We start from the raw sequence: 12540 nt of genomic DNA on the forward strand, positions 1-12540 counted from the left end.
AAATCTAAGTTGTTTTACAGGAATCTGTTGACTTTTATAGGGTCATTCGAACAACTGGATACCTGCTGTTTATCTTGCACATTAATGCCTGTGTGTATTATTGGGCTTCAGACTATGAAGGACTTGGCAGCACTAGATGGGTGTACGATGGCAAAGGAAACATGTAAGTCCTTTTCTCTTGCAAGAGATTTTTGTTGATTTTGCTCCTTCCTGCATCCCCCCCCGCCCCCATGCCTTTGCATGCAGCATGTGCCCTTACTTTACAAGAGCTTGGATAGCAAACTTTTAGCAGCATGACTGCTGATTAGCAGTTTTCATTACCAACACATATTTGGAAGGCAGGTGCAGTGAATATTCAGTTTACCACTTTCAGCTTTTATAGGTTTATGAGTCAGTCCTAAGCAGTAACTTAATTAAACATTAAGAAAGCAACAAGGGTCATAAATTAAACTTCCTGATTGCATATGCACATGGGAACCGTTAGAAGGATTGCAGAACAATTCCTCAAAGGAATCAGAGGCACAGATTTCTTTTCTGCCACATAGCACTGTGTCATTAAAATCCAACATTTTAGTCCCTCTAAACACCATGGTCATTAGTCTGAAAAAATTCCACCCACTTTCTCTGATGTTTTGAGAAGGTCATGCTTAAACATGTGGCAGTGTCTTCAGTGGGACAGACTGGATATTGGCAGAGTTTTCCACAAACTCCTTGTGACAGCGACAGGCTGAGTGTCATGAAAGGGACGTTCATTAAAATGATGGAGAGGCAGCAAGAGAAAACAGCAAAGTCATAATATATTTTGTGTGTAGTTACTTAAAATATATCCAGTAGATTCAGATACATAATATAGTTAAAGCCGCAGAAGCTAAATTTGTTCATTAATTACATTATTTGCAAAACCACATATAGTGCACTACTGCTGTCATAAATCACCCTGTAAGCAACTTTTCACATTTCTCTTGTAGACTTGCTCCTCTTGCTTGTAATTTTGTTAGACTTCACAAGTTTGCTGTGAAGTCACTGTCTTGAAGGGTAAGGTCTTTTCTAGCCTTTGAGAGTAAAACACGCTGTAAAGCAGCATTGATGTTTCTTATAATTAGGGTTCTCTCTCTCTCAAAAAAAATGACATGGCTGAAGTTTCCACACACCAGTAAAATACACAGCTCAATACTGGAGTTAGACATGTGCGAGCAGGCTCACAGAGCTCAGTGGGACCACTTATGTAAGTGAAGTTATACAGAGGTATTTATTTGCAGTATCAAGGCTTCCAGAAAGCTGACAAAAAATGTAGAAAGAATTTCCATTATAGATATTTTTATTGAAGTCAATCTTGGGAATACTTGACTCATAATTTAAAATAAGGTACTGAGACTAAGCAATACGAAAACTCCAAAAGTAGAGCGCTTACTCAGTCTTCAAGATTTTAATGCTTCTTCAGAACAGCCTAGAGAACAGGCAAGAAAGTCTTTCTTTTTTTCATGAGCAAGAATATTTTACATTTCACTCCGGGAATCAATTGGTGGAAATTATTTTCTAGCTTGATCACAGACAATGCAGTTGTGCCCAGAGGCAACACTCATTTTTTTTAATATTTTGTGATGTCCTTTTCACGAGCAAACAAAAACACTTCTCAAGTGACATCACACTGAAATCACATGGGATTTAGGGCAGAATTTTTTGTAAACAATAGTAATAAACTGATAATTCAAGGTCTGAATTATACTGAGATGCTGAAATAAAATGCCAACTAGAATATATCCATACCTCATTAAGCCATTAATCTACCTGATGCTGACATCGGTTGTGAATGTATGACTTTATTCTTTTGCCTGTGTCTAACTTGTACTGGATTATATGGTCCCATGTACACAGAACCCCAAAGAGTATCCCATGTTGGGCTGCATTTCGTAAAGTACAGCTTGGTATCCCACTTCACAGGAAACGCCTTTCTGTATGGGATAGTCATCGCCTTAGAGAATCAAGCATGACATATTATCTGATTGTTGAATGTTTGGGGATTTTTGGCAAAGAGGCATTGCGTGAACATTAGTTATTATTGGAGATGCAATGTGAATTTAAACATACCAGACAAGATACTTCTAAGTATATTAATTTCTTTGGAAAGCAGGAATTAAGAACAATCCTGGAAAAATCTGTCAGAAAAAGTAACCAGAACTGCAGTATATATTATGGCACAGCAGTGTAGATGTAATTTCCTTTCACATAGCGGTCAGAGTTGCCAATATTTGAAGAAAAATATGCCATTGCTCTCCTATACAATGGGACCACATTCAGAAGGAAGGTAGGACAAACATAGCTTCTTAGCTAATTAAAAAAAAAAAAGGCGGCAATAAGAATTTTGACAAATTAATCAAAATTCTAGTAGTCTCAGATTACACTGACCCAAAGCAAATTATCTGGCTCTGATTTAGTGGCATGAATATTTTATGTAGAATTCCTGCTGTGTCCGTAAAGTGTTGCTACTTATGGCCATACCAATTCTTAAAAATGTCAACATTTCTAGGATCATTTTCTTTTTTCCATTCCAGGCTAAAAAGAATACACAGACAACAGATTCTCTTATCAATTTGATTATTTATACGTTCCTCAGCAGGCACACTAACTGTGGGACTTCAGTTTATAACAGCTGTACATAGCACTCAAAACATCAAAGTAGCTCTTTTTGCAAATTTCTGTTAGCTCTTTTCTTTTCCAGCTCATGTCCAGACTCTAAAGAGGTAGTGCCAGTTCAAGATTTGAGGTCTTTTGCATGGCAGCCTTCAACCAAAGCCTTTGACCTGAGGTGCAGTCAAAGGCAGTCAACTTTACCCCCCTGCAGTGCACCCAAATTAGCCACACAAGATGTTCCCAGGATTAAATCTGCACTCATGAGCTTGGTATAATTAGGCAGACAGAGCTCAGTCTCTCCTAACACAGCAGGATAGCATCCCTGATAGAACACCATAGTGTAGAGCCACGGTAACCATGGAAGCAGAATGTCAAAAAGGCCTCTTAATTACAGCTAAGTGAACAATTTGAACTATGTGTTATTTACAATCTAATGTAATTACCTAAGTAAGAGATCGATGCCCCTAATTCCTCAAGAAAATGGAAAAATTCTCTAGAAAGGGATTCAAGGCAGGTATGTAATGTCATTGTTCTGAATTGTCCCATGGAAGTATCTGTCTCTTTCACCACCGCCCATCAAGGAAACTAAAACTAGGGAGCTGAAATTCCCATGCAAACTCCCCAGGTCAGCATTAAATTTAGGCAAAACAAATATTTCCACTTTGCTCATGGTATATTCTGCTGTTTGCAAGTAATCTACAAGTAGTCTGCAAAAACTCCAGCATATTTATTAATCAAGACATCTATTTACATCCCACTGATGTTTCTGTATGGCTTGCTGCCTTTCTGTTCTGGGCAAAAACTTAGCAGATATCTGAAAGTCCCAGGAAATGGTCACTGTACATGTCTAGAACAACCCTGCTTCTCACAGTGCTTGCTATGCAGTGCCAGTTCTGCACCTCCAATCTGTGAATGCACAACCCGACTCATGGCAGACGTTGTGCTTTCAGACCTCCTCCTTGCAGCCACACTTTTTAGACAAAAGCTTCCTGGTTTACCCCATTCTGTCTCAGATCATCATACCCACAGCCACCTGATAAAAAAGTCACTCAAAAAAAAGAGGTACCAAGAAGGAGGCCATTAGAGTACCAGTTTATAAAGGTCACTTCTTTGCTGAAACCCATCCTGGTTATATTCTGAGAGGAGTCAAATGTGGCAGCCCGAAAATAATGCTTCCCTGGGCAGAAATGAATGTGTGCGTACTACCTTAAAATCTGATAGCCACATGCAACAAAGATTTGTTTTAGCCTTATTAATCAAAATCATTTAAGAAGTTTAGCGTATTCTGAAATGGATTTCTATGAAAAAAAAAAAAAAAGGCATAATATTATAAGGTATCTTATTTGCAGTGTTTCTGAATGTTTTCATACCTAGGACTTACTTTAGGGAAAAATCTAGTAGTTTGCCTGAAGGATAAACATAATCTGTGTTATGCAGAGGGAAAATCTCTTGTCTCATGTTGTTTGCTTCAGCAGTCATTTTATAGCAGGCTAGCAAGCCGTATAGTGAGCAATGATGGTTTCCAGGCACTAGCTAGTAGGAAGCACAGCTGCTAATACTGTTGAAATGGGAGTCTGTTTTTTTCTGGCTTTCCTTAAACAAAATTTACAATCTCATTTCTCCCTTTCTTAGGGGAAAAAAAAAAAAAAAGCTGTTTTATGTTTCAACTGTCTAACTTTCATTTCAGATTAAAATAAAAACAATAAAATGTGTCAATGGAGAAAATATAAAACCTGTGCCTAAGAGATAATGAATATTATATGACTTTGCCAGCAGAAAGTTTCTTTTGAAGTAAAATTACCGAAGGATGTACTGTATTAACTACATCTTCAGAAAGGGATGGGCAGATCTGAAAAAAATCTCTCACATTTCAAATATACAACACTGCAAAGAATGTGACCCCCCTAAATTGCTTTGAGGATCTGCTTTCATTATTTGTAGACATGCCCAGAATGGACATTATCTTGTCTATCATGGTAGTCTTAGCAAGCTTGGCATCCAAGACCATTGGGGGTGAGGGAGCTGGATAATTACTTTTGTTTCCTATAGTAACTAGCACAGAAGTAATGTTAATGTCTTTATTTTTACATTAATAAATTATGCATATTTCAAGCACTACAACATTCTCAGTTATGGCAAAGGAATATGATATTAATATGCTTTATATGATAATTCCTCTCAGACAAGCTAGAGACATCATTTTATGCTTAAAACTTCAATTATTTCAAAACAGATGCGAGGCCTTTTTTTACTATTTATTTATGCTACAGAAGTCTAAGAGAAAGCTGCTACTTACGCATACTTTACTAGAAGCATGCATAGGTGATGATTTTTTTTTGAGCTCAAGTGAAAATATTATAATGATGTAATCCAGCTGTTCATTTTGCAGCCCTAACAAGGAAAAATGATATGATGGCAGACATGAAATGAATTTTTTGACTTAAGGACTCTGAATGAAAACAGACAGTTCTGGCTGTTAAAACCTGGAAGCAGAAAACTATGGCAAAAGTGTTCATTGTTACTGCATATCATTAATCTGCAACCAAGAAAAAGATGACTTTGTAATGAAAAGCAAAAACTGATGGCTTGGTAAAGCCCGAAATTTTAGGTGATAGACTTGGAAACACCTTTAAGTGATTTAAATAAAAACTCTCATTGGAATTGGTTGTTAATTTTAGTTTATTTTCTCATATTTGCACAAAATTGACCCTCCAATTGGATTGTTACATGGACCATTAACTAATAGGAGAGCAGGTCATATCTTAATAACATCAGAGTTTAAAAGTGGAGGCCACCAAATTAAAATGTATACCTGAAGTCTGTAAGCAGATGACGTGGCCTCAGATCGGGGGTAGGCATGAGAAGATGCATGCAATACTGTCTATTTCAAAACAAACAACTCCAAAAATATTTCTTCTGTGTTTGTTTTTTTGTTTGTTTGTTTATTTCAAACTCAATACAATTCAACAAATAGAAGGAATATTCATTGCTTTAAAAGCAATAGCCACAGATGAAAGAACAGAAAATCTTATTGTCCAATTAAGGAAAACAAACTTCAACTGCTAATCAGGAGTGAAGCAGAAGTCTGATCGTACAGAGACATAGGAAGTCAAATTCTAATTAATAGAAGGGTTTTAAAAATTTTCCTAAACCAATTACTTGGTAGATCAGAAAATAAGGAAATGACAGCACATTCATGACACTGATTTGAACTAATTTATCTCCACTGCACAGTGTGGGGGCTGCTGCATTACTAATGGTGCCATGTTCTAGAATGAAATTTAAAACAGAATCTTAGAGATGCCAAGACATTTTATATAAATATATATTTTTTAAGAGAAATAGTATGAGTATCCTCACAAAATTAAAAAAAAATAATAATTCTGTCTTGGTCCTTTGTTGTTTTCACAGACTTTTGTTATCATAATAATAGAAATATACAGATTCAATGCAACAGGCTCTGTCATGCACAAGGCTGTACAAAAAGGGCTGTACAAACAGAACAAAAAGTATTTGTCCAAAGAGCTCACACTTCAGGTGTGAGGAACAACAGACAGCAGAGAGATACTGTGAAGGAGTCAATACAAGCTGTATATTGAAGCAGAGTCAGTGACTGACCATTGCTCACTGCTATATTTGGGTTCTAGATCAAGAGAGCTCTGAGAAAAGTCTTGAAGGGCACTAGCCATTGATGGATAGTTCTTCCCAGGCATGAGGGAAAGTACTGAAGAAGGCAAGAAAGTGTTTGTTAAGGTGACAGAAGGGGTAGTGGAGGCTACCCACTAGGACAAGTCAAGTCAAGTCAGCCTCTCAGTGCTGAGTACGTGAAGTGGCTTGGACAAGATGGATGAACACACAGCTTGTGGAAACATGTAACTTCTGTTTGACATAACCCAGGAGGCAGAGCCAATGAAAGATGCTCAGAAGCAGAGTGGGAAGAAGACCAGTATATTAAAGGGGTAGGAAAATTAATGGACATAGGAGGAACAACACTGCATTTGTCATGCCCATCATAAGGCCTCACACTGGTGTCATCAAGTGAAGCCATGGAAGAGACCTTCAGATGTGTGTGCTTCTAGTATGCTACAGGTATAGTCAATATTCACTATTCAAGAAGAGACTGGACAATGCCCTCAGACACATGGTGTGAACTGTGAGGTTGTCAGATGCAGGGACAGGAGTTGAACTTGGTGATCCCTGTGGGTCCCTTCCTACTCAGGACATTCTGTGCTTCTATGATTCTAGGTAAACTCTGGGAAGTCTCTAACACACTGCTTTTAACATCATGGCATCTTCACTGGTAGTTTTCTAATGCTGTAGTGTCCACCTTGGCAATTTGTCACAGAAGTCTTCTCTAATGCTGCAAAGAGTTACTGAAGAACAGCAACTGCTGCATTTCCCAGATATTCTTAGTTTGCTGTCAGTGAGAACATTCAGCTCAATCCGATTCACGTAACTGAATAATTTGTAAAATCATAACCCTTCATAGAAAACGCTGAAAGTCTTCTGGATTGAAAAGCATCATTGAAAGGCCCAACGCAGGTAGGCATATGCTTAACTTCAACCACATAAGTACCTACAGTCTGTAACAAAAATGCTGTCTGTATCCACAGGTATCTAAGATGTTACTACTGGGCAGTTCGTACTTTAATCACTATCGGTGGCCTTCCAGAACCACAAACTCTGTTTGAGATAGTTTTTCAACTGCTGAATTTTTTCTTGGGTGTCTTTGTCTTCTCCAGCTTAATTGGTCAGGTAACTCAAAAAATCATTAACTAGATACATTCATTTCCTTGTAATGTAGCAATAATATATACAGTTTAATGGAGTTTAATTCTGGGAAAAAGTTGAGCTTCCATCTGAACGTCCCTCTATTTAACTGTTACTTGTACTTACTCTACTGACAAACACATGTGTTTAATTATTTCCCAGTTTTGTAGTGTTTTTTCACACAAGCCTATTTAAACTCAGCACTCTGCAGGACATGGATGATTCTTGAAACTGCATATAATTCCTTCTTCTTCATAGCCAAGGAGACAGTTCCTTAACATTCACATTATACTGTTAAATAATGGAAATCCCATTATCCTGTCAAACTAGGATTCTGTGCTCTTCCATAAATTACAATATATTCGTTAACCTGAAAATCGACTGTTTTCTATTTCTCTTGGTTCTCATCTGGCAGGAGAATAAAAAAAAGAAAAAAAAGCCCTTCACACAGCAAATCAGATATATTTAAAGATCAATATAACTGAAATATTTCAGGCTTGTAACTGTTAAACTTGGGCTTTAGATCCATAGGTTTTTAAAATACCTTGCCTACAGAAAAACCAATGTCATTGTTTCTATGTGAGACTCTGTCTTATCAGACTCCTGTAGAAATCATCCCAGACCTTTTGATTGCTACATGCTTGATACTGGAAGAAATATGAAGGAAAAAAAAAAAAGAAAACTAAAATGTAATTTTTATTTTGAATACAAGATTGGAAAAGTTCAATCAAATACTGAAAAATTCTATATGTCTGTTTTTGTTTAGCAGTGCAAGAAATAACCATCATGAAACAGACTCTTGCCTATAGGATTTAAAACTCATCCATAAACAAGAATTACACAAATTAAGAGAAAGTAGTTCACATAAAATATTTCTTCTGGAAAACTATTGAATTCAACTATATTGGATTGAACTTCAGAGTTTGTATATTTGTATTTTTTTCCTAAATTGTTATAACTGTCAATGAAAGCACCATTGCCAAAGAATATTCTGCAGATTAGTTTTTGTAGCCATTTGTAGTCATTTGCAGACTCAAACCTTAAATTTTAACACACAGTTTCATTGCAGTTTGTTATCATTCCTGTTTACAAAGAGCTCTTAAGGCTACTGCACTATTCCTGGTTTAGCACACTTACCTAAAAATTGTTATTCCTACTGCAAACAATTGCACCTCTGTAATAAAAAGCAGAATTCAGCCCATCAGCACACTTGGCCACTGCAATATGAAGCCATTATACAAAAAAACCTGTTTGTATAGTTACGCTTTTGAAGAATGAATATATATGAACATTAACTCATTCACTTTCTAAAAACTAAATTTTACTTGTGTTGGAATGTTAAATGATGTTCCTGCATTAAAATCTCCAAGGTCCCATTTCAGCTCAAAATGCATTTTTAGGACTGATCTAGATTCTCTTAAATATTTAAACAATGGTGGGATTTTAATTCTAGATGTGCCACCTGATGTTATCACACAAATTTAGCCTAATTTGCATCACTTCTGACTTGCATTGCACACCAAATGCAGAGTAGGTTTATTATGGATTTTTAAGAAAAGCATTACCTATATTTTTCATCCACGTCCAGAAATATGAGACAAAAGAATAAGCTAAAATCCACAAATGATTTTTTTAAAATCATAGAGATTTTTCCAACACAATTAGATTAAATCTGTACTGCTTCTTAAAAAGTGGATGAAGTACCTATTGAAAACATGCAGCTGAATGTATAATTGATCAGTGATTTTGCAAACAAGTGGTTTATTCTTTTTATACACTGTTAACAAGATATTAAAATCAGGACTATTTTTGCTGAAATGTGTAGTAACAACAACTGATGTTTGCAGATGAGGGATGTCATTGGAGCAGCTACAGCAGGACAGAACTACTACCGTTCCTGTATGGATAACACTGTCTCCTATATGAACACTTATTCTATTCCAAAAGTTGTCCAAAATCGCGTTCGAACTTGGTATGAGTACACATGGGACTCCCAGGGAATGCTGGGTAAGGCTTTCCAATTCCAGTTACACAGCAACTCCAAGTGCGAGGGGTTGTACAGATACAGATATAGGGTGTAATTCACATTTCTGCTTTTCTGAATTGCATATGAGGAGAGCAGGGTACTCAATTTACTTCAGAAAACAGAAGAACTGCAAAGCAGTACCATGCTTACTACTTCACAAATTCTATTGATTTATATAATGTTCTAGTTATAACTTTAGACAGGATGTGTAACTTAGAAGATAATATCTTAGTAAAACCATATTAGTAGCTTCTTCATTTGAAATAATAAATGCTAGAATAGCTCCATTAAGTTATTTTTCTGCACAATGCTAATTTTTTTAATGGATATTCTATCATTCTACCTTTACATTTTCTAACTAACAGTTTGCTTTTTTTTTTTTTCTTTTACAGATGAATCAGAATTACTGGAGCAGATGCCAACCAAAATGCAATTAGCCATTGCAATTGACGTGAACTTTGCCATTGTCAATAAAGTTGACTTATTCAAAGCAAGTAATTTTACAGGAGAATGCAGAAATTAGTGGTATTCCTGAGACAGAAACTTTGTATTGTGCATTTTGCAACACTTAAGAGCACGTGTGTTAATATGCGAGGCAAAACAGGTCTAAGAAATATTTTAGTCAGTGAAGACATTTCAGGACAAAGCAAAGTGCCTGCCCTTGGAGTTTTTTGTGTCAAAGCAGAGATTAAAAAAAAGGAGTAAATGAGATTAAGACACAGTCCTGTTGTATCTATATATTAAAGCTGATGTTATGGTCAGGCTGTAAGTGATTTCAGAGTGTAACTAACTTCAAGAGTCAGACATAGAAGAATGCAATTTTTAATATGGTCCACCTTGCCTTGCTGTATCCCACCCAGCGCTGCCTGAGAGATCACTAATGCCGTGTGTTCTGGCAACATAACTCTGAGGTAGCGAATGCTACATTTTAGTGACTTTTTGTGCAAAGAAACCTTCTATTTGTTATCATGATAATTGTGCAGAGGTACAGTTTGAATGTGGTGGTTAAGGTTAGATTTTTGGCAACAAAACCAAGGAAACAAAGCATTTTTAGAAGTAGTGTTGATATACCGTAACCTCAAAGCTAATTCGTTTTTTGGATAATTGCAAAATAAAAAATCATATCTCTGCATAAACATTACATTCTGAATGCGTTCCGACACATTTGCTGAAGACATGAAATTCATAGATTCATACCAACATTTAACATGATCTGCTATTTTTTCCCCTGATCAGTAAAAAGCAAACACGAGACTATGAATGTAGCACTAACTGAGCTTCCACTGCAAAATTAGATGTACAGAAGCTTACTTTAAAAAACAAAAACAAAAACAAAACAAACCACAAAGAGGTGTTTAACCCGAAGGAAACTTCATAAGTATCTGAAATAACTATTCTTTCAGCCTTTTCTCTGCTGTAAAAGCTGATCTTGATGATGTTTTGTGTTTGCAAGGATCCCTGGATCATTCATGTGTTGTTGGATTTTGCTGCCCAGTGTAAGCATTAATAATCACTCGTGTTACTGAATTAATAGAGCCAACATTTCTAATTATTTTGACAGGGGTGCGATACCCAGATGATATATGACATGCTGCTAAGGTTGAAATCCATTGTGTATTTACCTGGTGATTTTGTCTGCAAAAAGGTGAGAATTGTTGTCTCTTTCAAATAATAATTATAGCATGTAGTTTATAAAAAGAGTTCAGATGTGGGTCAACAGTGTCTTTTAAATAAAATTAATCCCGAGTGAATTAGATAGCATAAAAGTTATTAGGGTATTCTGTGTAATAATAACAAATGTGCTCTCAAGTTTCAACCTAGAACAAGACAATATGGATTTCATTACTTATACTATCAAACATAAAATTACATTAATATGGGAAAGTACTTCATGTAAATATGGCTTATCTGATGATACAACATGAAGTTTTAACATTTAAAATGGAGCAAGCTTAATTTTTATACATATATACATAGAAACCTAGCGTGCAGATCTCATTCTACAATACTTTGTATGTGCCTCATTCACGTATTCCGAAACTCTTAAGTGGAATTACCAAAGAATGTAGAAAACACACTGCACCCCATACTGCTCCTCCCAGCAGGATTTGATCTTGTTTGACCTTCAGGCACAGCTTTGAGCCATCTCCAGACTTGGAGCTGAATGCTGTCACACTGTCCCTCAGCAGAGACGCCTGTCTTCTCATAGTGTTTGATCAAACATGGCCTTAGAGTAACACAAGTAGACAGCTCAGCTGCTGACCAGGTGAGCCCAAGTCTTTTCAGAAGACATGTAAAATATTTACAGGCAGTGTTGGATGTAATTAAAGCATAGGGGAGGCTGAAGTGTCAGTACTGTTACCATTCTGGCAATTGACCCACAGTTCACACCACATCCAGAAGTGACCATCAGAACCCCTTAACATGTCTTCAGCAGTTCTGGTCCAGCATGTTCACTAGGGTCCTAGTTCCTCCAAGTGTTAAGCGTATGCTTCTCTTCCCAAATGCTGAGTTAGTCCCATTGAGCCCACAGTGTAGGAGGTTTAAACATTTGTGAAGGCACTGAAGGATCAGGTGTGTCCCTTCAAAGACCAGTCCCAGAATTACTTTTGGTTGGGAAGGGTGGAAGAATAGTTTGGTGTGTTTGCTTGTACGATGCACAGTGTGAAGGGATCTTAGACTACGGCTGGGACTCTGCCACAACAGAGATAAAAAATTACAGTTACAGATTCAAGGTCTTGATACTGCAGTCAGACGCAAGCAGATCTCAACAAGAATGGATTGTGAGAAATTGAAATATCAATTTATTCTGGCTGGATTCAGAGCTAAAAGGCCTTTCACTTGTATGGATCTACTATGTGGCCAACAATCATAGCAATCCCATCAATGCTGTAACGTGTAGTAGGGAATAAAACCCTGTTGGAACCACCTCCTCCTTGGATGTATGTTGGCCTTACCGTACTTTATCGAGGAGATCCAACATCCAGGCTTGGAGGCACAAGCGAAGGGACAGGAAATACAAGCCAGACATTTTCAGTTCTGGCTTTGTTCCTGTTGCCTTTTCACTTTTAAAATGAAATTTCTGCTTTGCCTCAGTCACTCCAGCTGCATGA

General features: G+C 36.8%; 1 protein-coding gene across 1 annotated transcript in view; it reads left to right on the forward strand.

The window, feature by feature from the left end:
- The window catches only part of CNGB3 (cyclic nucleotide gated channel subunit beta 3), a gene marked incomplete at both ends in the record, with an annotated part of 59898 nt that overhangs the window by 39902 nt on the left and 7456 nt on the right, over positions 1–12540 (forward strand). Inside the window, 5 exons of the mRNA XM_082046277.1 lie at positions 41–163; positions 7245–7386; positions 9249–9408; positions 9820–9917; positions 10989–11072. Of these exons, the coding sequence (XP_081902403.1) occupies positions 41–163; positions 7245–7386; positions 9249–9408; positions 9820–9917; positions 10989–11072 (607 nt within the window). The remainder of the gene's footprint in view (positions 1–40; positions 164–7244; positions 7387–9248; positions 9409–9819; positions 9918–10988; positions 11073–12540) is intronic.

Source organism: Streptopelia decaocto (assembly GCF_964273445.1).
Source record: "Streptopelia decaocto genome assembly, chromosome: 2".
Taxonomy (NCBI): Eukaryota; Metazoa; Chordata; class Aves; order Columbiformes; family Columbidae; genus Streptopelia; species Streptopelia decaocto.